Source organism: Elephantulus edwardii, unplaced genomic scaffold, assembly GCF_000299155.1.
Source record: "Elephantulus edwardii isolate Elephantulus edwardi_28Jun2011 unplaced genomic scaffold, EleEdw1.0 scaffold00013, whole genome shotgun sequence".
Lineage (NCBI taxonomy): Eukaryota > Metazoa > Chordata > Mammalia > Macroscelidea > Macroscelididae > Elephantulus > Elephantulus edwardii.
In genome coordinates this window covers 14,906,438-14,932,720 of record NW_006399763.1, presented here as the reverse complement: position 1 = coordinate 14,932,720, position 26,283 = coordinate 14,906,438, and the positions used below count along the sequence as shown (strand labels likewise).

Genomic DNA, 26,283 nt, shown 5'->3' with positions numbered 1-26,283 from the left:
AAGCACATGAAGAAATGTTCAAAATCCCTAGCTCTAAGAGAGATGCAAATCAAAACAACTATGAGATAACATCTCACCCCAGTCAGAATAGCAAAATTTAACAGAACAGCAAACAACAAATGCTGGCAGGGTTGTGGAGAAACTGGAACTGTTATTCACTGCTAGTGGGAGTGTAAAATGGTACAATCACTATGGAAGGTAGTATGGCACTTTCTTAAAAAGTTGGAAATAGAAATACCATTTGACCCAGCAATTCCACTAGCAGGAATATACCCCAAAGAAATCAGAACTGCCACCATATATATATGCTTCCCCATGTTTACTGTGGCTTTGTTTACAATAGCATAGAGTTGGAAACAATCCAAGTGCCTATCAACAAACAAATGGATAGAGAAGTAGTGGTATATTCATACAATGGAATACTATGGTGCATTGAAAATGGAATTCATCAAATATTATACAAAACAGGTGACCCTGGAGGACATTACACTGAGTGAAATATCTCAGTCACAAAAGGACAAATATTGCATAGTGCCACTGTAGTAAAGTGGGACTGATATTGGAGTTGGGGGAAACTAAGTGGGGATAAATAATGTATACTGCATTGAAACAGATGAGGGAGCGTACTGTATAGGAGGAATGCATGATTAGTTATTATTGCCATGACAAGAGTCCAGAATGAAACCTGCACAGTGGAGTTGACTGGGGGAAGGGGGGTTATATAACAATGAAAGAATTTTTTTTTAAAATTTTTTTTTTTTTACTTGTCAAAAAGAAAAGCGAACTGGGGGGATGGGTGGGCAAGGAGAAAAGTGTACAACAGTAAATGAATGGAAATTAAAAAAAAAAAAGAAAGAAAGAAAAAGAAATTCCTGTCATACCTGGCATACTCTGAGAGCTTGGTCCAAGACTGTTTTAGTATCAGTGTCATAATCTGGGCAAGGCAGCATGGCTCGGCTGAGATGTGCCTGTAGCAGGAGATGTGCTTTTGTGTGTGGGCTGTCAAATGAGTGAGGATTTACTTCAATGGGAAGACATTTTGCTAGTTCACTATTCATGTGATCTTCATTATGTCTTACTGGCAAATCTGTGTACTCTTCTGCATCCTGAAACACAAACACAAACAGAAATATGCATTAATCAGTTAGATAAAAATGTAATTAATATACTTCTTAGCTTTAACTGTTACCATTCCAAAGAAATTTACAAAACCCGTAAGATAGCTATATCCCTTAGAATTTGGCTTTCTTTAATACTATTACTCCTATATAAGTAAAAGTTAGTACTATGAGAATATATTTAAATTAACTGGAAACAGTTTGACCCTTTTAGGTTGTGGCTTTATGGTTTGTTAGGTATGTTCATAGTAGTACCCACTCAAGAGCGAAATATTCCTATAGTCTCTTAAGTAAATAATACTAGAATAAAAAAAAGACATAATAAAAAAAAAAACTTCTCTGTTTTTGCCAGTGATTTTGAGCATTTTTTCATGTGTCTGTTGGCCACCTGAATATCTTCGGTAAAAATTCTTTCCATGTCTTTCGCCCACTTTGTAATTGTGTTATCAGTCTTTGCCTTGTGGAGGTCTTGTAGGATTCTCTATAACTTTTGATATGAGACTCTTATCTGAAATGGTATTGCCAAGTGCTTTTTCCAAGTCAGCAGGCATTCTTTTCACTCTGGTGGAAAATATTTTTTATGAACACAGGGATTTAATCTTTAGAAGGTCCCATTAATCAGTTTTTATCCTCTCCAGATTGTGCATTTCTGGCTGTATTTGCAAGTCTCTTCAGACTAGACAATAAGAGAGATGCAAATCAAAACCACAATGTGGTACCATCTTACCCCAGTAGCAGTGGCAAAGTTTAACAAGACAGACAGCAAGTAATAAATGTCTGAAAGGATGTGGAGAGATAGGATCTCTCAGACACTTTTGGTGTGATTGGGAAATGGTGTACTCACTCTAGAAGGCAGTTTGACATTTCTTCAGAAAGATGAACATATAAATTCCTTATGACCCAGCTATTAAACTATTTGGAATATACCCCAAGAAAATGAGAACTGAGGCAAAAACAGAGATTTGTATACCAGTCTTCATCAGAGGGTTATTCACCATCACAAGAACATGGAAACAGACCAAATGTCCAACAACAATGGAATGGATTAAGAAATTATGGTACATTCACATGATGGAATCCTACACAGCATGCAGGAACAATGATTTTATAAATCACTAACCTGAGAGGGACTGGGTATTATTAAGCCAAGTGAACTAACTCTATCCGTTACGGACAAATATTGTAGAAGACCACTGTTGTAGAATGTGCATGAGGATCCAAAAAAGGGGAGGGTGAAAGCAGAGGGGTGAGAATGGGCTGGGGAGTCGGGGGAAGAGATTAATCATAGGGTGGGTAAAGGAAATGGGAAAGATCCAGTGTGAAAAACAATGTATATGATTTGTAAGTAAACCAGCATAAAATAAAAAATATTTTAAAAAAGAAACTTCAATATCAACTTTCTATAATATAAAAACTTAACTAAATATGGATCACAGCCTTAAATGTAAACATCCAAAACCAAACTAATGAGGAAAACATCTTTCTATCTGGGGTTAGGCAAAAATTTGATAGAAGATCTACATCATGATTCATAAAAGAACAAATTAATAAACTGAACTTTATGAAAATGAAAAAACTTTTGCTCTTACAAAATACAAAAATCTCTGTAAATGTTCATTAAAATTATTAAAAAAACCCCCAACTTGTAAATAAACCAAAATTTTAAAAAAAATACAATTAAGAAAATAGGAATATGTGTTATAGATGGAAAACATCTGCAAAGTATCTATTTGATAAAGAACTTATATTTAGATTATAAAGAACTCTCAGAACTCAAGTCAGAAAACAAACAGCTCAATAAAAAATGGGAAAAAGGTTTTAACAGAAAGTTTATGTAAAGGTGAGCAGTACTGTTAGTCACGAGAAAATGTTTATTGTTATTACAAGGTACCATGAAGTCAGTTACAACTCATAGTGATCCTATGAACAAAAGATTAGAATCTTGCCCTATTGTACAGCATCTCACAACACAGTCTTCACCATGCTCGAATCCACTAATATAGTCACAGTGTCAATTCATCTTCTTGGGGCTTCCTCTCCTTCTCTGATCCTCTGCCTTCACCAGCATGAGGTCTTTTTCCATGGACTTGGTTCCTCCTAACAACATGCCCACACGGTGTGAGAATACATTTCACCATCATCCTTGTTCCTAAGCAGCACCACAGGTGCACCTCCCCCAAGACAGATTTGTTCTTTTAATCTTTATTAAAATATCCAAAATGAAAAGAAAACAACCAAACCAACAACCAAAACCAAAACCTGACATACGAAGCGTCAGCAAGAAGGTGGAGGAATTAGAAGTCTCATATGTAACCGGCATAACTGCTGAAGAACAGCTTTGCCAACATTTACTCCATGATCTAATCATTCTATCCCAGGGACTTCTCAAATAAAGTCAACATGTACAAAAGGATCTGTACACAGAGGTTAATTGCCATTTTACTGGTAACAGTCAGAAAGTAATTTTTTATCACAGGAAAATGGATAAAACAAAAAATCCATAAAACGGAACACTACTTAGTTGTTATTGTTGTAATTGTTGTATTGTGCCGTCGATCGCTTATGACTCATCGTGATCCTATGTACAAGAGTCCTAAACCCTGCTCTATCCTGTGTCAACTCCATTGTCTCCGACACACCTACTGCTATTACCCCAATCACTGAATTGATTCATCTCATCAAGGGTGTTCCTCTCTGGCGCTGTCTCTCCAAATGAACACAATATGAAATAATCTGTATAATAATGTTGAATAAAAGAGATCAGACAAAATAAGACTTGTACATTAGAATTTCATTTATATGATATTTTGATGAATGAAAATCAGTGGTAGGAAGCATACTGACGGCTGCCTGAAGAATGGAGCAGCTGGAGAAGGGGGGTAAGATTTACAAAAGGACACAATATAGCTTTTGAATTAATACATTCTCACCTAGAAATGACTATGCATTAAAATATCTTACAAAAATATCATAATTTGGAATTCAGCATTATGAATAAACTGGGGCATTCTTTACCATATACGTATATCTTTATGTTTTCATGTTTAATATGTGACTGCCAAAATGTGGACTTTTACTGGTGTCAAGTATAAACAATGATGTTACTGTTTATGTGCCAGCAAGTTGGAACCAAGTCACAGCTGATCCTCCAGTGGGTTTTCAGAGGTGGTAAACTGCATGGGAGGAGACTGCCCATTTTTCTCCCGGGAAGTGGCTGGTGGATTTGAACATTTAATGAGAGTGAAAAGGTCTAGAAAGTTGGTAGATGTGGTGGTAAGAAGATAAATCAGCTTTATATGTCATTTATAGTCTGAAACGGTAATATTTTAAATTTCTTTCTACTGTTCAAAAATATAACTCCTCTCATCTTTTTCCAGAAGAAAAACACAATACCCCTTATAGTACTGCAAACTAAATTAGCTCTCTAGGTCTTGGATTTGTAGGAAATAGGATTAGATTTTAAAACTATATGCAAAATTCAATTAAAATAAAAATCATGTGGAAAATAATAAATTGACTGAACACACTAATTAGAAGCATTTTTTCAGTAATTCAATCCTCAGTAAAATATAGGAATATAATTTTAGATATACTTGTCTTATTCAAATTTAATTATGCATGAGAGAAAGAAAAAAGACAACATAACTGGACTTATCTGCGCTTTAGTTTTCAAGTGCCTCTCAGAGCATGAAAAAATTTCTGGGTTGAATGTGATTCCAATATTCAAATGCACTTTATTTCTCATAAAACCTAACTTACACTAAAGAAATAAAGATGTGCTCCATGGGTAGAGGAAAAACTAGTGTTGGTGCGTCCACTGAGAAACAGTATAACTAAACAGGGCTAACAACTGACAATCATGCTTATTATAGTTTGGGGTTATTTCCAGGTAAATTTCGCTAAATGTGCTTTTCATTATATTGACTGACTTAGATTCTAAACTCTATGTAAAATATGACTTCACTGCTCTCTACACAATGATAATCTGCTTAAATTACCCAATTTATTGCTTTAATCCTTTTTTCACTGGGACTGTGAATTTACTCATGGCCAGTAGTATCAGTATCAGATGAATCTGCTAATGGTTGAGAACATTTTAGACTGGAAAAATGCTCTGTAGTAGAGATCTGTAAGCCCACTAAGACAGTTACCAAGTCTTTAATGGAGATTATCGCAAGACACTAACCTTACCAAATATTTAAATTTGAAACTTCAGTGTTACCTCTTCTCAGCACATGAGTAGTATTCAGTTTCTTTGGAAAAAGTTATGTATATGAGTAAAAATAGAAAATATTTTCACAATCACAATGGGGCAGATTCTTGGTGTGCTGGGTTATTTGTCTGCCAATTATTTATTCAGAATATTCTACTGTTAGGTATATGAGGAGGAATCAATACAGTCACATGCTTCCTTACCCTCTTAAAGTTCATGCAGAGAAAGGCAGATCTTAATTAACATTTCCACAAATAAAAGTAAAATGACAACAAAATATAATGAGAGAGAAGTACACATAATAACAGTGGGTCAGGCAATGAATTTTTGTTGTTAGCTGCCACTGAGTCAGTTCTGACTCTAACAATCCTATGTACAGAGCAGAACTGTTTCACAGGGTTTTCAAGTTCTAGACCCATCCCTAGAGGTATAGGGCTCTGGGGCTTCCAACTGTCAATCTACAGCTACTAGTTGAGCACTTAATGGGTTGCAACACACAGGGATTACTGAACTGAAAGATGTAAAATATTACTGGATGAAAAGGATAGACTGAATGAACTAACACAGTCTCATGACAAATACTGAGTAAGACCATTATTGTAAAGAAGGACATGTAGTAAAACATGGGAGGCAAAGGGGTGAGGGTAGATAGGTGTGAAACCACAGGGCTACTCAGTTTGGTGGGCAGAGAGGGGAAGCAAATGAGAAAGATACAGGAGAAAAGACAGGGTAATAATGGGCAAAGTCCAATGGTGATTGATTTTACAAAACATAATTTATGCGAATGATTGTATGAAACACAATGTGAACGAAACATAGTGTGAAACACAATGTATATAAACTTTGTAAGCAAAACAATTTAAAAAAAGAGGATAGGCTGAGTGAACTAATGCAGTCTCATAAGGGCACATACTGCATAAGACCATTATTGTAAAAATAGAAGGATAACTACTAAAACATGTATGGGAACTCAAGGGGGAAAGGGCTGAGGATGGGTGAAACCACAGGGTTGCATAGCTTGCTGGGTGAGGAGGGAGAAGGACATGGGAAGGATTTGGGAGAAAAGATAGGACAATGATGTGTAAAGCCCAAAGGTGATTAATTTTATGAAACATAATACATGACAATGATTATATGAAACACAATGTGAATGAAGAATAGTGTGAAACGCTGTATATGAACTTTGGAAGCCAAACAATATATAAAAAAAGAATAGGGTAAGGGCCAAAGTGGAAAGGAAAACAAGACTGCACTACTCTAAGAAAGCACTTTTTAAAAAAAAGCTTAATATGACTTTGCAAATGAAAGTTATGTCCACTTGTATAGCTCCAATGCTATCAAATTGAGTCTGACTTATAGAAACCTTTTATTAGGTTTGACTAAGCTCTTATCAAATGCTGATAGTTCCTTTGAGGATTCCTCTGTTTTTGATCGTAAAATTTGAATTACAGAGGAATCCAAAGGAAATACATAACTAGTACCCTAGGAAATGTTACAGATTACTAGTGTGGTATGTATGAGGTGGTCAGACTGTGGAGTGAGCACTGCATCCGAGAGTTGCTCTGTTAGGTGGATCTGTAGCTCTTTCATTCATACTCATTCCAGTGAACACCATTCAAGTTGTAACTGACTCATAGTTGACCCTTCAGTAGGCTTTCAGAGGCTGTAAACTGGATGAGAGATTATCAGTCATATTCTTTTGGAGTCAATGGTGGATGTGAACTGTCAGAGAGGTGATGCCTTTGTGTTAGCAGCATAACTTCTTACACATTATGATTTTCTCAAGAAACCTCTCTAAATCTCAAGCCCTTTAGAGTTGGATTTTGGTGAAAAGATCCCATGTAATATTGTTTATGAGACATTTCTGTCAAACTTGGTATGTTAGACATTGTTAATATAATAACCTTCATATCTAATACCATGTTGTTTTTAGGTGCTGTTAAGTTTGTAGTCATTATAACCTCAGGTATTCTAAAGTTGAGTTGTAAGAGTCTATTGTTAGAGTGCTGTTTCACATTTTTCAGTTGTAGTCCATTTAAAATTATTTAAGTATGTTGCAAGGCGGGACCAGTCCTTGGAGAGGGATGTCATGCTTGGGAGGGTGGAGGGACAGCACAGGAGAGGAAGACCCTCTATGAGATGGATTGATTCAGTCACTGGGGTAATGGGGATAGGTGTGTTGAAGACAGTAAGATTGGCAAGGGATAGAGCAGATTTTAGGGCTATTGTACATAGGGTTGCTATGAGTCATAGGTGACTCAAGGGCACATAACAACAACAACAACAACAACAACAACAGTTTCCTTTGCTACCTAAAGCAAAATTAATCTACTTTTAATATCACAATTTAAAACTGAGCTCTGGTGCCTAATGTGTAAAGAGCTGCACTGCCAAACCAAAGACAGGCAGTGTGAATCTACTAGTTAATTGACGGGAGAAAGGTGGACAATTTTCTCCCAAAAGATTTTCTCTAAAATCCTGCTGGAGGGTTTGTTACCTATGAGTGAATTCTAAATGGATGACACACAATACTTATATATGGACACAAGTGGTTTTGTGTTTTAAAACATATGCATAAGTGTGGCAAACCTGACGAGATAGTTCTATTTGGTCTTACGGGACCACTATTAACCACAATCAACTTGACAGCCATGGGTTTCATTCTGTTGGTTTATGGATGTCCATTCATCCTAACCAGGTAACTGTAATTTTGATTTAATTGTGTCACTGAACATACAGCTCCTTGAAAGAAAATGTTCTCATAGGAACAGATTCATAGTTGTGAAATCTACACCAGCAGTCAAAGAGAAAATATTCAGTTTTGTATTTTCTTTGACTACAGATTTGATACTGTGGGATTTAGTTTCCAATCTTTAATGAGGTTCCTTCCTTTCAAATCTGTATTAATCAATTGCTTACAGGTCCACTGGAGTGTGATAAAGACATATGTATGCTCTTCTCAGTGTATCTTAGTGGACCAAACACAAATATCATGAGAAGACAGCAAAAGAATGAATCATTTATATAGTACATACTTAGTACAACTTTTCTGATGGGAAGCATTATGGATAGGTATCATGAAACTTTATATTGTTTTGTAATAATCACCCAATTGCATGAACCACAAGAATGAAACAGAAAATACTTATTTTAGACCAATTAAAAAAAAGGCAAAATTATTATCTATATATTCTTTGGTTTGATGCAGTTTCAAGTTGAGCCCTGACTGTAGACAACTGCTGTTCCATGTGAAATTACTCTGCCAGATCTTCCTGTGAAAATCATGGTCATTTATTCCTGAAATTCCAGATCACAATTTTCCAAGTTGCTTAGAATACTGTAGCATGGCTTCAACAAGTTATTTTGTACTTACATTCATAAAATATTCTGGATATTTTAGAATACAAAGGAGTTTTCTTTTACTTGGCTTAGATTCTGTCTAAAAGCAGCAATTCTAAAACCAGCAGGGATAATAATGTAACCAAAATGCTGGTTAAAACAAACAAACAAGCAAACAAAACCTCTTCAGTCACTTCTTCCTCAATAGGATACTTCTATTTACCTCTAAATTGCTTCTCTAATTTTAAACAACTTGTCTAGTTAATTTCCTGTGTGATCACTGACTGTAAGTGAAGTTCATTTTCTTATCTACATCATATGGGTAATTAAAGGAAATTGAAAGTGGGTAGTGAAGCTTTTATGCAACTGGGATTGAAGCTGAATGGAGGGCAGTGAGGTCAGTGGAGCCCATTATATTTTTATGTGGGAGGCTGGCTGGTGTGCCCTGTCCTTGTTTATTTAGTATAGGCTGGACAGACTACTAACTGCAAATCTGTGTCTCTGATTTGCCCAGCTGTCCTTGAATAAAGACATCTTCCACTGCAAATGTTAAATGACAGTGATTGACAACCTATGATGAACTCTGCTTGTAACCCCCTGCTACTGTTTTTAGATTGCCAAAGGAGAAAAACACAACAGAATAAAGAAACATCTTTCGAAATCACATCCAATGGGCCCTGCTGTTCACTCAATACTTTTCATTTGGTTTCCCTTTTTATCACAAATCTCAATCTGTTCTACAAATGCCATAAACTCAGCTACCTCACATAAAGTGCAAAAAACCCTCATATATATATATGTGTGTGTGTGTGTGTGTGTGTGTGTGTGTGTATACTACCACATTTTGTTTATTCTATCAACTTTTAGTTCATTTGAAAGACACACACACACACACACACACACACACACACACACATACACTCTCTCTCTCTCTCTCTTAAAAGGCTTATTATAACATCATGGTGTCACAAACCTTAGTCGCCTGTCTGCTCTTCTAAGAACAATCTAGTAAAAATACACTTAATAGTGTTTGGCTGGCACTGGGCTCAGTTAGGGCTCCAGTAGCTTTATTTCACATATAAGGCTTACAGCTGCAGTGGTGTAATATATCCTTTAGGTTTGTGAGAGTAAGCAACATTAAACACTTAACAAATTTAATATAGCTTTTTCTTTAGTGAAAGTGTTTGAAGAAATGAAGGTTGTTTGAATATGTGTGTGTGTGTGTGAGCATACTTTTTTTTTCTCCTCAGTACTCTAAGAGCTTGCTTTTCCTAAACAAATTACAAGGAGTGTGAACAGGTTCATGCTTAGTCTCTTGTAAGCATTACATAACAGTAAACTGCCGCTTTTATGTTTCTGCACACATCACTGCCCAGTATGAACTCATTAAATAGCAGATAAGAGAGTACTTATGTAGTGGGGATAACAGCCTGATCAATGGAATAGAGACTAAAGAAGCTTTATACTATATCTTAATTTCTGTCATGGGAAAAGTAAAACTTATAAAGTTAATGAGTTCTAGACTTTAAGTAGCACTTGATTAATTTGTAACATTCTGAGGCGTTAAAACAAACTAAAATTAGCTTCTCACATTCCAGTGCTGTCTTTTGGCTATGGAAGCTTTAGAAAAACGATCTCAGTAAATTTCCCTAATAGGCAAGTTGTTTAATATCTGTACCTTTCCAAAGTACAAAATTAACTGGATCTAACATTTAAAGGATAATAATATTTGGAAAAAAATGTGCACTAACCAAGCAACATCTAGATATACCATGGGCTAAATGCTTTAGATTTTTTATTTCACTTCAGACTGTCATTTATTTAATCACAAATATACTAAAACACTAAGTGTTATGTAAACTAACTTGAAAAAAAAACCCTACAAACCTATGTGATTTGCAATGGTCTACCAAGAATAATCTGTATTTTAAAATTATCTATTCAAACTAAGTATGTACAATCATATCAAATAGAACATCTGTAAAAGAAAAGATTTATAATCTAGATTTACATGGTATTTAAAAGGACCTTAAAATTCAGTGAGATTAAGTTAGACTAAGAACAAATTCAGTAATATTACACATTAAAAATGCCTTAGTTTAGAAAACTGCTTGGGAAGTGATAAAAAAGAAATTCTGGTTAACTAAGTAATAATAAATTATTTTTCTCAATATGCTAATAACTTGACTTACAAAAAGAAATTGTAAAACTAATTATTATCCTTGTGGTAAAAATTTAAATATTGACAGATGTAATCTCTCATATAATCTATGTATGTTTCCTTTCAGGATATATGTGAGTATATGTGTCTGATCTACATCAGTATTTTAAAGTTACAAACATATACTTGGTCTTTAGCCAGTTAAGGCAAGGACACATTCATTTACCAAAAATAAATATGATCAATAAATTGTACCTTTTTCTTTTTATTGTAAGAAAGACCGCCTTGTTGACGGCTGGATTTTAAGTGATACTAACAATAGTGGAGATCAGTAGGTCTGTTGTACTTAATTTCAGTGGTACAAAATTCCATCAGAAACTTCTATTTCCCAGGGTTTATAGCTAAGTCCTTAAAAAATTGCACTTTGATGAAACTTGAAAAAAAAATTCCTCAGTTATCAAGGATGTAGAAAACTACCTTATAGCTTAACGATGTTTAGATATTTCTGTTCTTGAGAAATAAGTCTTGAGGCTATTATGGTTTAATCCTAAAAAGGAATATTGATATTAAAAGCAGTATATAGTAAAAGAGTAACATTTACTGCCATTTCTACAATCTAACTATGCAAAGCTAAATAAAGGGTTTTTTTTCTTTCTTTTCATCTTGTCTCTGCCTTAAAAGCCTGATATATTTTTAGGGATAACTTTATATTTTGCACTCCTATATGTTGTGAGAGTATACTTTCCTACTCCTACTCACTGCCCCTGAGTTGGAGTGGGCCGAAAGCTAACCCTCCTTTAGGTTGCTGAGGCTGTTCATTATATGGGAGAAGACTACCTTTCTTCCAAAATAAGCATAAACTATATAAACAAAAGAAACCCCAAACCAAAAAAAAAAAAACCCAAAAAACCAACCCACCAAAACCCAATACTGACAGTGGAAAGGATTAAAGTTTACCATCAGAAATATTTCTTATTTATGAAATAGATATTTAGGGTATATCTTTGTTCTATTGTTGTTGTGTGCTGTTGAGTTGGGAACGATTCATAGCTGACCCTCGAACAGGTCTTCAAAGGTTATACATTGAATGGGAAGAAAATGCCCATCTTTCTTCTGCGAAGTAGCTGGTGGATTTGAACCATCTGCCTATGAGATGGCAGTGAAACTCCTTACCACACTAAGATACTGTTGTTGTTCTGTACCATGAAGTCAGCACTGACCCACAGTTGACTCTCCAGTGGGTTTTCTGAGGCAGTAAATTGCACAGGAGGTGACTGTTCATCTTCCTCAGCTGGTGTCAAACCACGTACTTTAGTGTTGGCAGCACAATTCCTTACTACTTATCTACCAGAACACCCTAAGTTATTAATGCTACCAATCTTTGCCCCCCTAGGTGTTAACAAATATAATTATAAAATGTAGAATAAAAATCTAAAAGTCAATTGTCACAACAGGTCAAAATAAAAAAAATATCACAACATAGTATTGAAGCAATTGCCAAATTAGTCGAATAAATACTGGTATTATAAATTTAGAAAGAGAAATCACTGAAGTTGAATCAGTCAATTTTTAAGAGGGAGCTGAGTCTAGGTGAATGGATAAAAAGTGGACACATGTTCCTCGTGGGAATCATGAACAAAGATGTGAACCAGAGAATGTGTACAGCATGTTTAAAGGCAAGGAAGAAATTATTAAGTCTAATGGAATACATAAGGAGCCCTGATGGTACATAAGGGTTATTCACTCACCTGCTCCCTGAAAGGATAGCAGTTTGCCATCAAATGATTTACCACTGAACTATACCCTCAGTGATAGTAGTTTGAACCCATTAGTTGCTTCTTAGAAGAAAAAATGTGGCAGCCTGCTTCTATAAAGCATTGTTGTTTTGTACCATCAAGTTGTAACCGATCCATATACACAACCTTCTAGCAGCTTTTCAAAGACAATATATCACATGTGAGACTGTCCATTCTTTTCCCATGGAGCAGCTGGTGGATTCAAACCCTGTGCCTTTGCGACTTCAGTGAAACTTCTTATCACTAGGCCACCAGAGCTCCTTATAGGGAAGGGTACAGGGTACACAGTCTTGAAAACCCTATGGAGCAGCTCTATCGTACAGGGTCAATATAAATTAGAATCAATTGTATGGCAAAAGGTTTAGAATGGAACATGCCAATAAAAAAGGGCATGATTAAGCACTTTATTAAGCAAATAACTTCAGATTTTTGGGAAAAGAATGATAAAAATATTGTTTTAAAACATATTAAGTGACAAAAGTGAAAGAGATGAATTAATGAGGGATGAGAAAACAAAGTAGGAAGAATTGTTCAGGAAAGAAGTGATGAGGCCCCAGAAAAAGTTAATTTTTAATATTTTGTTTAAAGATGGGAAAAATTCTAAAGGAATTGAATAGACTAGGTAACATGTCTAATATCTGGAAATGAGAAGAAGCTGAAGGTAGCACGAAGAAATTTATCTTGGGGTTATGAAATAATTGAATAAAAATGGTAATACAATGACATGCATCCTAGCCTTCTGGAGATGATAAAACACTAGATAATAGAAAGAGTATAGGTTACTGAAGGACAATGAAGTGGGAATGTGCACTGGGCAAGCAGAAATACAAAACTATAGTTCAAAAGATAGGCCAACATGAGTCACTTCACCATGAGATTAATCTACTTAATAATATTTGAAATTGTACTATTTGTAAGGACCTGAGAAAGTGAGTATTTAGCAAAGATGATTATCAAGAAAAAAGGCTTGGGAAATAACAAGGCACAGGAAGAGGAGCCAATGGCAAAGCCTCAAGAAATTATTAGGGAAAGAGTAATCAATGTGATCAAATGCTATGAAAAAATTACAAATTCTATATAATTTTTAACAACAGCTTATTAGGAAGCATAAGTAACAGGAGACAAAGCAGACATAGGATGTTCTTGTTGTTGTTAAATGATGTCGAGTCTATGAATAAAAGGCTTGAACTGTACAACTTTTTTTGCTTCTCCAAGTTCATAGTTTCCAGAGGCAAGCTATTTAGGAAGTGGATGCCACTCCTGCTTCTAAGCTTGTTTAAAACAGTATACTTACACTAAATTATTATTCGACTCCTTCCAATCACCAAATCCATCCCCTATCACAATGATTTGGTGTTGTAATTCCACCTCTAGTCAGAGTACTCCCATATGACAAACTGCAATGCTATGTACATTAGCATGTCTAGCTCCACAGAGGCAGAAGTGATTCTAAATCAATTGGCACTTGACGTCAGGCAGTTATACACAGAAAACGAAAAGCTAGGACATTCTAAAATGGATACACTCTCAATTTGAGTCAGGCAATCTCAACAGGTTGCCTACAGTAGAATCTGACAAACACTACTTACTTACCCCCATGACTTTGCCATGCTGCTCAACAACCTCCTACATAAAATGAACTATGATACAACACATGTATTTCCCACTTCAGCCTTCCTGCTTCATTCGGACTAGACACATCCAGACATATGCTTATCAAAAGACTTTATAAACAAAGAAAAGCCTAGGAGAAAATTCCAAGGAATAATGTAACTGTTAAGGACAACTGGCAGGATACATAAAGAATTTCTATAGCTTAACAAAAACAATAATAAAACCAAACAATTCAATTGGAGAAGTGAGGCAAAAGACTTGAACAGTCATCTCATAAAGAAGATATAAAAAAAAAAGACCAAGAACAAACTGAAAAGATGCCATTGTTATTACTATGTGTTGTCAAGTCAAAACAACTCATGGTGACCATATGAACAAAGACCTAAATCTCGCCCTGCCTTGTGCCATCCTTACCCTCTCAGCTCAAGCTCATTGCTGCAGTCATTGTATCAATCAATATGGTTGAAAGTCGTCTTTCATTTTCTCTGACCCTCCACCTCTCCAAGCATGATGACTGTTTCTAAGGACTGGAACCTCTGGACAACATGTTGTTCCTGTGTACCATCAAACTGAGTCATAGATGAACCTCTAGTGGGTTTTCAGAGGCAGACAATCATGTAGGAGGAGAATATCTAACTTTCTCACGAGGAGCACTTGGTGGATTCAAACCATGAGCTTTTGGGTTGGCAGTGCAACTCCCTACCACTGAGCCATGAGAAGTCTCTTACAATATGGGAAATACATGGATGAGGTTTATAATCTCTCCACATGCTAGCCAGCATCTTTCATTTTCTGGAGTTTGGTGTTAACTTCATAGCCATCTTAGTGGGTATAAAGTGGTATCTCATTGTGGTTTTGATTTATATTTGTAAAACAGAAAACAGAAATCAAAATCACAATGAGATATTTTTCTACACCCATGAAAATAGTTATATACAGAATAACACCAAACCAAACCAAACCAAACCAACCCCCCCCCGCAACACAAGAGATGTTATTGGTGGGAATATGGAGAAATGATAACTCTCATTCACTGCTGATGGGACTGAAAAATAGTACAGCTACTCTAGCAAAGTTTGATGGTTTCTAAAAAAGGTTAAACACATGGCCAAGAAATTCTAATACTTAGCATACACCCAAAAGACTGGAATGCAATTTAACATAAAATAACATAGCTAGATTAGAGAGTGGTCTTTTCTATGTGGAGGTAAATTCAAAGAGAACTAAAATTAAAATACTAAATTAATTTGTGAAGGGCCTTGTAGGGAATTGGGTAACGGTTAGTTTTGCTTTCTACTTTTTAATTCTTTTTTTTTTTTTAATTTAAAATGATACGGGGTTTATTAGGGAAGTAACTGGGGGAGGAAATTTAGCACAATAGTTCCAAGGGACAATTCCTCAATGAATCCAGGATTTGGCTTCAGTTAAGCAGTTAAATCCAAATCATCCAGGAAGGTTTGCCTCAGAGCAGTTATAACTAAAACACCCAGCAAGGTTTGTCTCAGCAGTTTTAAGTCAATTTCTCCTTCAAACATCTGGCAGGAGCAGCCAAACCTTTACTGTGACCAGCACAAATGCAAGAAGCCTCAGGTCACATCTTGCCACTGTTGACACCAAAAGCCTTGCGGACCTCAAGTTTTGCTGCTCAATGTGGGAAACACTTGTTCTCTTACCCTAATTCCAGAGCTGATGCAAGATCACATGTCTAGAGTTAAATTAGTTGGAGATCAGAGGCTTTAAAAAGCCAACTTTTAGGCTAACACCACAGATTTTTCCCCCCCTCTATTTTTCTTTTGATTTTAATGTATGTTTATAAAGAACTTGGACTTCCATTTATTCATTTCTGCACATTTTCCTCCCTGCCGCCCCAGTTCGCTTTTTCTTTGGAAAAGTTCATTATTCAGTCCGTATCCAGGACTCCCCCACCGGCCAGAACTACTCTACTATGTAACTCTTATTCTGGATCCTTGTCATACCAATAATACCTAATCATATATTCATTTCATACAGTTCTCTCCCTCAGCTGTTTCAATGCCATGTATATTATTTATCCCCTCTTTTCTTAGTTCCACCCCCACCCTCATGCCATTCCTATTTCATAATAGTGGCATTATGTGGTATTGTCTTTTTGTGACTAGATGAAAAACTAAAACAATATGAAAATCTAGAGGAAATGGACAAATACTTAAATAAACACAACCTACCTAAACTGACACAAACTGAAACTGAACATCTGAACAGACCCATTACAAAAGAAGAAAATGAAAAGGTAATAAAACAACTTCCAGACAAAAAGAGCCCTGAACCAGATGATTTCACAAGTAAATTTTATCAAGAATTGTTATCAATTCAAATAAACTATTTCAGAAAATAGAAAAAAGATGGAATTCTCCCAGGCATATTCTATGAAGCAAATATATCCTTGATACCAAAACCAGGTAAAGACACCATCAAAATCGAAAACTATAAGCCAATATTTCTCAAGAACATAAATGCAAAAATCTTGAATAAAATCCTGGCCAATAGAATCCAACGATACATCAAAAAAATAATTCATCATGATCCAGTGGGATTCATAACAAGTATGCAAGGATGGTTCAACATAAGAAAAACATTCAATGTAATTCATCACATTAACAAAGCAAAGAACAAGAACCATATGATCCAATAAATTGATGCAGAAAAGGCCTTTGACAAAATACAACATCCTTTCCTGATTAAAACACTCAACAAAATAGGAATAGAAGAGAATTTCCTCAACATAGTAAAAAGTACATATGCAAAACTGAGAGCCAATGCTGTTCTCAATGGAGATACGTTAAAAACATTCCCCTTGAGAAAAGGAAATAGCCAAGGATGCCTACTATCACCTCTCTTATTCAATATTGTATTAGAAATCTTAGTGGTAGCAATAAGATAAGAGAAATAAATAAGAGGTAACCAAATTGGCAGAGAGGAGATAATATTATCTCTTTATGATGATATGATAGAACACTTAGAAAATTCTAGAGATTCAGCAAGAAATCTACTGGACATAGTTGATCAACTTAGCAAAATGGCAGGATACAGATCAACATATAAAACCCAACTGGATTTCTGTACAGTGATAAACAGAATACAGAACAGGAGCTAAGAAAAACAATATCCATTACAATAGCTAATCACAAGATTAAATACTTGGGAGTAAATCTAACTAGAAACACAAAAGACTTACTCAAAGAAAATTACAAAACATTTCTACAAGAAACTAAATGAGACCTGGAGAAATGGAAGAATATCTCTTGCTCACGGACAGGAAGCCTCAGTATTGTGAAAAGACAATCCTACCAAAGGAATCTACACTTTCAATGCAGTCCCAGTAAAAAAACCAACTCCATTCTTCAATGAGATGGAAAAGGCAATCTCCAGTTTCATTTGGAATGGAAAGAGACCCAGAATAAGCAAAGTACTTCTTAAAAAGAGAAACAGGGTGGGAGGCATCTCACTTCCCGATCTTAAATCCTATTACACTGCCGTGGTAGTCAAGATAGCATAGTACTGGTACAGTAACAGACATATGAATCAATGGAATAAAATTGAGAATCCAGAAATCAGCCCATCTACCTAGGGTCAACTGATTTTTGAGAAGGAGATAAAATCAGTTAAGTGGGGAAACAACAGCCTTTTTAACAAATGATGCTGGCAAAATTGGAAAACCATCTGCAGAAAACTCAAACAAGACCCACACCTCACACTACACACAAAAACAACTCTAAACCAATCAAGGACCTAGGACTAAAACCAAAGACTATAAACCTTATTAGAGAAAAGCTTGGAAGAACCTTAGAAGCACAAAACCAGAACCTGGAACACTCTTCCAAGCATTCTGAAAAACTCACAACCAGAAGAGGATAAAATAGATGAGTGAGACCTTCTAGAAGCAAATTCTTATGCACATCCAAAAACTTCAGCACAGACTGGGGAAAAAAAGAATTTGGTAATGATATGTTTGATAAGGGACTTAAACCTAGAGTTTATAGACTACTTGAGCACCATACAAGATAAATAACTCAATTGCTAAATGGTCACTTTTTACTTCTTAAAATGGGGAATAATATGACCATACATATGTGATTTTGAAAGATAATGGACAAAACTAAAAAGGAAGAGGGACTGGGAACAAGTTCAAGTGAAGTAAGACATAGCAATATGACTTATTTCCTATACTTGTGCATACGATATTTTCATGCAAATAATTTGTGAACTAAACAGTTCATAGGGTCACTATGAGTCGTCTGCGACTCAACGGCACTTAACAACAACAACAGCATAGAGAGAGATCAGTTGGCCTAGTGGACAGGAAGTCATGCTCCCAAGCCAAAGATGGGTGACTCTGATCAGCGGCCCTCTGGCCTGCCTTTAATTGTTTCTGGTGAAATATTCTTCTAGGTTGCATAGCCCTAGTCTGTCCATTTGCTGTACAGAGATAAATCGTGGTTGCTGTGAAACTGAACACTGATGTGTCAAATGCGAGACTAGTACCCGTGTTTGGTGGAGCTCCCCGATTAAAACAAGCTTGGAAGCAGGAGTGGTATCCACTCCCACTTCCATAATAGCTTGCCTATGGAAACCCTATGAACCTGGAGAAAGGATGAAAGTTATACAGGTGCCCAGGTCTTTTGTTCATAGGGTCACTATGAATCGCATGCGACTCAACGGCACATAACAACAACAGTACAGATATCCTCCCACCACTGTGAAATTTCTTCTCGTTATTTACTTAACATACTTTGTGTGCTATATGTGTGTGTGTGAGCAGGTGTTTATGTTATTTTTATATATGCACTGCATATGATAAATGCAATTCCCACTGATGAAATTGGCATTTATCCTACTTGGAAATTTAGCTAAAATATAAAGTCTTCTGTGAAATTATGTCTAATTTTGCCAATCAGAGTTAATGACTTCCTCCTTTGTATTCCTAAATTAGTATGTAATATTTCACTTAGAGGCAAATCACAATGTGTACTAATTATTTACTTACACAGGTTATTTCCCTTCTAGTAGAATTTGGGAAATCAAGAATTAGTAGTATCTATATTTCCAGTATTTGGTACAAATTAGTGCAAACAAATACTGGCGAAGAAAACGGTTATGTGTCTGGTGCATATTAATGTAAACAAATTGTTGGCAAAGAAAATTCTGAGTCAGAGGTGACTGGTGGCTTATCCTCCAAAATGTCTTCCAAGGCTATAAATTGCACAAGAGAAGACTGTCCATCATTCTCTGATGGAGTGGCTGGTGGATTTGAACAGACTGCCTCAAAGTTGGCAGTGTAACTCTTACAAGGCCACCAGAGCACCCTCACAGAAAATTATGACTGTAAAGAATTCTGATGGCATAGGGCATTACAAATTGTGCTCACTGAAAGTCCATTGTTTAAATCTACCAGCTTCTTCATGGGAGAAAGAGAGATGGGCAATCTATTTACAGCCTCTGCAAACCTGCTGAAGGGTGAGCTCTGAGTAAGTTCTGACTAGAAGGTAGTAGGCCTAGTTTTGTTCTTTTGTTTTTGTTAGTTTTTCACCTGCTTTTATCAGGTACTCAAATTCTATCATATGCTTTAGTTTATTCCCCTTACTTGCTATTTTAATAGTGTTAACTATAAAAAGTTCACCTGTGTCACCCACATATACATAAAAAAAAGCACTTTAAAAACTTGTTAATGAAGATGAATGAAAGACAACAAAAATAAAACATGTCTTGAAGTCTGGAAACTATGCTAGTCACTTGACATTGTTCAACAAAAACTCCTTTTAGGCACATGTAGGATTTACTTCACCACCTTCTTTGAAGGTAGACATAGCCATGTAACTTACTCTGAAACATGAATACTTCTGATGAGCCTGTATGCAGCTGGAAGTTGTGACTGGCCGATTCCCTCCAAACTGCTGCAATGACCTAAAGCTTCTGGTCAGCGCTGGTCATTTTGAGCTCAAGATTGTTATACCATATAACGTAATCTATCTTGAGATACGAAGCCTAAGAATGTCATTTTTTCCCAACAGTTTAACTTGTGAGGAATTAAATTACCTTTTTAAAATAGACTCTATTTGTATATAATTCATAGCACTTCACTCACATACATAGAACAATAATTTTTAGTACATTCAATTTTGAAAACATCACAATATAATTTTAGACATTTCCTCATGCGAAAAAAACCTTGTTAACATTCAACCTTTCTACTCAGTTTCTGTTTTTGTGGCCTTTCAGGTTTGGGCAAGTAGTAATGTGCTGTTTTCTTCCATAAATGCAATTTTTTAATCTATGTTTATACACACACAGAGAGAGAGAGAGAGAGAGAGAGAGAGATGGAGAAGAGAGAGGAGAGAGATGGAGGAGGGAGATGGAGAGGAGAGAGGAGAGAGAGGGAGAGAGAGAGGGAGCAGAAGAGGGAGAGAGAGAGGGAAAGAGGGGGGTAGAGAGAGGGGAAGAAGAAGAAGAAGAGAGAAGAGAGAGAGAAACCCAGGAGAGTATCACTTTTGAGTATACTAAGTTACCCTTCAAGTCTGGAACAGAAATCATCCTGTGACTCAATTTCCAGCCAAACAATAGGCAGGTCTATTGTTACACATCCACAAACTCATGTCCTACTGGTAAGAAGCTCCACTGCAATCCAGAACACACGGTTCACATCCACCAGCTGTTCCATGGAAGAAAGAAGGTCAATGTCCTTCTGTGTGATTAAGTGCTTCTAAAAACCCACTGGAAGGTTAGCTATGGGTCGGCTTTGATTCAGTGACATACAACAACAACATTAGACAGGCATCAACAAACTACTCACTTTTTAGATCATATGCCACCGAAAGGGTAGTGTTACCTGTGGATAAAGCTTAGGAGGCAGGAAGGGTTATGAAAGGGCACATTAAAGTCATAAATAGGGAAGAAACTGGAAAAGTGATACAATGTTGTTGTTAGTGTGTCACTGAGTCAGAACCAACTCACAGCTGACCCTCCAGTGGGATTTCAAAGGCTGGAAATTGCATGGGAGGAGACGGCTCATCTTCTACGAAGTTGCTAGTAGATTGGAACTGCTTTGCTTTGGTCTGGCAGCACAATTCCTTACCATTAGGCCACCAGAGTTCCCTTCTAATCAATGTGACAAAACAAAAAGGTATACAAATTGTTGACTATAAAACCAATTTATCCTATAAATTCACTCAAGGAATATTTTAAAAATAAAAATAAAGAACCCAAGTGAATACAGTCCAGTGTAACATTCTTATTCCTTTAATATTTTTCCCACTTACTGTGTTTCTAATTGTCCTTTCAAGACTTATACATCTAAACACATTAAATCTTTCCCACACTTATAGGAAGTTAATTTCTGTTGTTGTTGTTATGTGCCGTCGAGTCGCCTGCGACTCATAGTGACCCTATGTACAACAGCCCTAAACTCAGCTCTGTCCTGTGCCAATCGCACTGTCTCTGACACTCCCATCCCAATTATCCCAGTCACTGAATCAATCCACCACATAGAGGGCCTTCCTCTCCTGCGCCGTCCCTCCACCCTCCCAAGCATGATGTCCCTCTCTAAGGACCAGTCTCTCCTCACAACATGTCCAAAGTAAGTTAGACAGAGCCTCAGAATCCTTGCCTCCAAGGAGCCACCCGGTTTAACCCTCTCCAGGACAAATCTGTTTGTTTTCCTAGCAGTCCATGGTATTCTCAATACTCTTCTCCAGCACCACAGCTCAAAGGCATCAATTCTTCTATCCTCCCTAGTCATTATCCAACTCTTTGATGCATAGCAAGTGACTGCAAAGACCATGGCCTGTATCAGACGTACCTTAGTCTCCAGAGAGATACCATTGCTCTTCAGCACTTTGGAGAGGTCCCTAACAGCAGACTTTCCCATGGCAATGTGCCTTTTAATTTCCTGGCTGCTGGTGCCAAGACTGTTGACTATGGAGCCAAGCAAACTAAAGCTGTGTACAATCTCAGTCTCTTCACCATCCATGCTGATGCTGCCAATTGGTCCAGTGGTGAGAATCTTTGTCTTCTTGACATTGAGCCTCAATCCATATACCATTTCACATTTATGCTAAATTACTTTCAGTATAATAAAGCTTTTCCTAAACAGCTTTCTTTCTACCTTTCTTCTTTTACTGCTACACATATGGTGTTTACATGAGACAAACTGTTTTTATTATGTGCTGTTGAATATCCTGTGACTGATAGCAATCCTATGTACAATAGCTCTGAAGACTGTTTTGTCTTGAGCCAGTCTCACTGACTCTGGCACACCTATTCCCCATCTATTTCCCTAGTTACTGTATCAATCCATTTCACCCAGGGTCTTGCTCTCTTGTGCTGTGCCTCTACTCTTCCAAGGACTGGTTCTTCCTGGCCATGTGCCCAAAGTATGTGAGACGAAGCTTCAAAATCCTTTCCTCCAAGGAGCAGCCTGGTTTTACTCTCTCCAAGACAGGCCTTTCTGTTCTCAAGGCAGTCCATGGTGCATATGTTCAATACTCTTCTCCAGCACCACAACTTAAAGGCATCAATTCTTCTTCTATCCTCCTTAGTCATTATTCAGTTATCTGATGGATGACAAGTAATTATGAAGACCATTGTCCGGATCAGGCACAATTTAGTCCCTAGATTGACATTACTCTTTAGCATGTTGATCTTCGATCTATACTGAGCACTATACTTCTAGACCTTCTGCAGCAAATGCTAGAGGTCTTCCTCAGTCTTGGCAAGCAAGCTTGTGTCATCTGCATAAAACAGTCTGTTGATGAGTCTTCCTCCAATCCTGATGCCACACTCTTCCTCATAAAGCCCAGCCTCCTGAATGATCTGTTCTGCATATAGATGGAAAAGGTATAGATACAGAAACAAGATGCATCCCTGATACACTCCTTTTCTAATTTTAAACCATGCAGTGTTTTCTTGCTTTGTTCTGAAGACTGCTTCGTGATCCCAGTATAAGTTTCACATGAGCACAATCAAGTGTTTTGGATTCTCACTCTTCTCATGTTAGCCACAATTTGTTGTGATCCACGATTCACACAGTTGAATACCTTTTCATAGTCAAGGAAACAGAGACAGACATTCCTCTGGTATACTCTGCTTTAAGCCAAGATCCATCTGATATTGATAATAATGAGTCTAATGCCACAGTCTCTTTTAAATCCAGCTTCTTTATCTAGTCGTTCTCTCTGGAGAATCGTTTCTGGGTAATCTTTAGCAAGATTTTGCTTGTTTGCGATATTAGTGATATTGTTCAATAATTTCCATACTCAACATCAAGAAGACAAAGACTCTCACCAATGGGCCAATTGGCAGCATCATGGTGGATGGAGAAGAGATAGAGGTTGTTGACAGTTACAGCTTGCTTCACTCTACAATCAACACTCTTGGCACCAGCAGTTAGGAAATCAAAAGGCAAATTGCATTTGGTAAATGTGCTGTCAGGGACCTTTCCAGATTCCTGAAAAGCAATGAAACTAGAGACTAAGGTGTACCTGATGCTTGCCATGGTCTCTGCATTTACATGCTATGCATCAGAGAGCTGGACAGTGATGAAGGATGACAGAAGAAGAACGGATGCCTTTGAGTGTGGCGCTGGAGAAAAGTCTTGAACATATCATGGACTGCCAAGAAAACAAAAAGGTCATAGGTCTCTCTTGGAGAGGGTGAAACCAAGTTCCTTCTTAGAGGCTAGGATTTTGAAGCTCTCTCTTACATACTTTGGGCATGTGGCCAGGAGACACTAGTCCTTGGAGAATGATATCATATTTGGAAGGATGGAGGGACAGCACAGGAGAGGAAGACTCTAAATAAGATGGATTGATACAGTAAGTAGGACAATGGGAGTTGGTGTGTTGGAATTAGAAAGACTGGCTCAGGAGGACAGGCTTCAGAGCTATTGTACGGAGGGTTGCTATAACTCAGGTGACTCAACAACACATAACAAAAAACCCCAAACATCTTTAATAGTACATGTAAGTAAAATATTGGTGAAGATTACTAAAAATGGTTAGAACAATACATTGATAAGAAATGCTGGAAATTCAGGCTGAGTCTAGAAGAGGCTGTGGCACAAGGGGTATCCCTGATGATGTCAGATGGACCTTGGCTGAAAGCAGAGAATAACAGAAGGATGTCTACTTGAGTTTTGTCAACCATGCAAAAGTATTTGACTGCAGGGACCATAACAAATTAATAGGAATCTCAGAAAACTTAATGTGCTCATGTGCAACTTATTTCTGTACCAGGAAGCTGTTGTGTGAACAGAACAAGGGAACACTAAAATGGTTTAAAATCAAGGTGTGTGGCAGGGAGTAAAACCTCTATTACATTAAATTGCAGATGAAAAAGTAAGTTGTGGATCAAATTCACACCTTTTTCAAACTCTAGACTGATCAAATAATTGGAGAAGCTGGACTTTTTTGAAGAAGAATCTTGCATCAGGATTGGAAGAAGACTCAGCAACATGTACATGACCCAACCTTGCTTGATGAAAGTGAGGAGAACTTGAAAAGCTTACTGCAGAAGATTAAAGACTACAGTCTTTGCTATGGATTATGTCTAAATATCAAGAAAACAAAAATCCTAACTATTGTGTCAACAAGCAACATCACTGAAGATGGAGAAAATGTCAATGATTTAATATTACTAAGATCCACAGTCAAAAACTTTGGTACCAGTAGTTAGGAAAGCAGAAGACAGAATGCACTGGGAAAGTCTGTAGTCACGGACCCTCTAACATGCTCAAGAGCCAGGATGCCAGTTTAAAGACCTAGGTACACCTGATCTAAGCCATGGTCTTACTTATTCCAAGAGAATAAACAAATATGTCTTGGAGACGGTGCAGCCAGGGTGCTCCTTAGAGGGAAAGATGGTGAAACTTTGTTTGTACACTTTGGACAAGCTAAGAGAGACCAGTCCTTGGCAAAGGACATCATGCTCGCAGAAGTGGAGGATTGGTGAGTGAGGGGGAAGACCCTCAAGAAGACAGTTTGCCACAGTGGCTACTAACAATGGACTCAAGTGTGGTAGAGATGATGAGGGTGGCACAGGATAGGGCAGGGTTCAGATCCATCATTCACAGGGTCACTATTAGTTGTAGTCAACTCAATGGCACTCAACAACAACAAATCTAACATTTAGTTAACTATGACAGTTTCTAGTGCTTCCTGCCCCTGCACCCTTGACTGTGTATGCATAATACTTTATTTCTTCGCATGTTCTAGTTTTGTTGCTGTTTTTTTTTTTTTTTAACAAATTCTATAGTTTTAGCGATAAATTAACTCTGGATATTGACTTCTTTGCTCCACTGGGGTGTGTCTGTTTAGTGACTTAGACCAGCTCAGTGAATTCTTTCCTCTGCAGTGTGTCTTGACCATGTTCATTGTCTGAGGGCCTGGACACATCTACTGTGAAGAATACTACCTCCAGCTGATACCCTCACTAATTACTAGCCCATCACTCTATCATTTTTATCTCACTCTGGGGTATGGCATCCACTTCCTAATTAACATGCCTCCAGAAACTCTATGAACTTGGATAAACTTCGATAGTTGTAGAGGGGCTTCGGGCCTTTTGTTCATAGGGTCACTATGAGTTGTTCTTGACTCGAAGGCAATCAACAACCACTGGAGTATAGCTCTACAGCATGATCTGATTAAAAGTGGCTAGTTTTTGAAACTGCTTTCATTGTAGGTCTCTTCCTAGAGTTTTCTTTCTTTTGTTCTATTGAACTTAGCTGATACAACAGTTGTTTGTTGCTATGTGTATTAGGGAGCTACTAACCTACTTTTAATTGCTCTACCAAGAACTCCATTATCTTCTAATATCCTTTTAGGTACAAATTTACCTAGAAGTATTCAAAATAAAATAAATTTTCTCAGGCAGGACTGTGAAGCTGTTCCAAAATAATAATTCTATCTATGATGTAGTAGTATGATGCTTGGGAGGGTTGAGGGACAGCGCAGGAGGGGAAAGCCCTCTATGAGGTGGATTGATTCAGTGACTGGGATAATTGGGATGGGA

General features: G+C 37.0%; 1 protein-coding gene across 1 annotated transcript in view; it reads right to left on the bottom strand.

Annotated features, from left to right (window-relative positions):
• The window catches only part of ASCC3 (activating signal cointegrator 1 complex subunit 3), a 451,184-nt gene that overhangs the window by 42,678 nt on the left and 382,223 nt on the right, over nucleotides 1–26,283 (bottom strand). Inside the window, exon 36 of the mRNA XM_006881191.1 lies at nucleotides 882–1,106. Coding sequence (XP_006881253.1) covers nucleotides 882–1,106 — 225 coding nt within the window. The remainder of the gene's footprint in view (nucleotides 1–881; nucleotides 1,107–26,283) is intronic.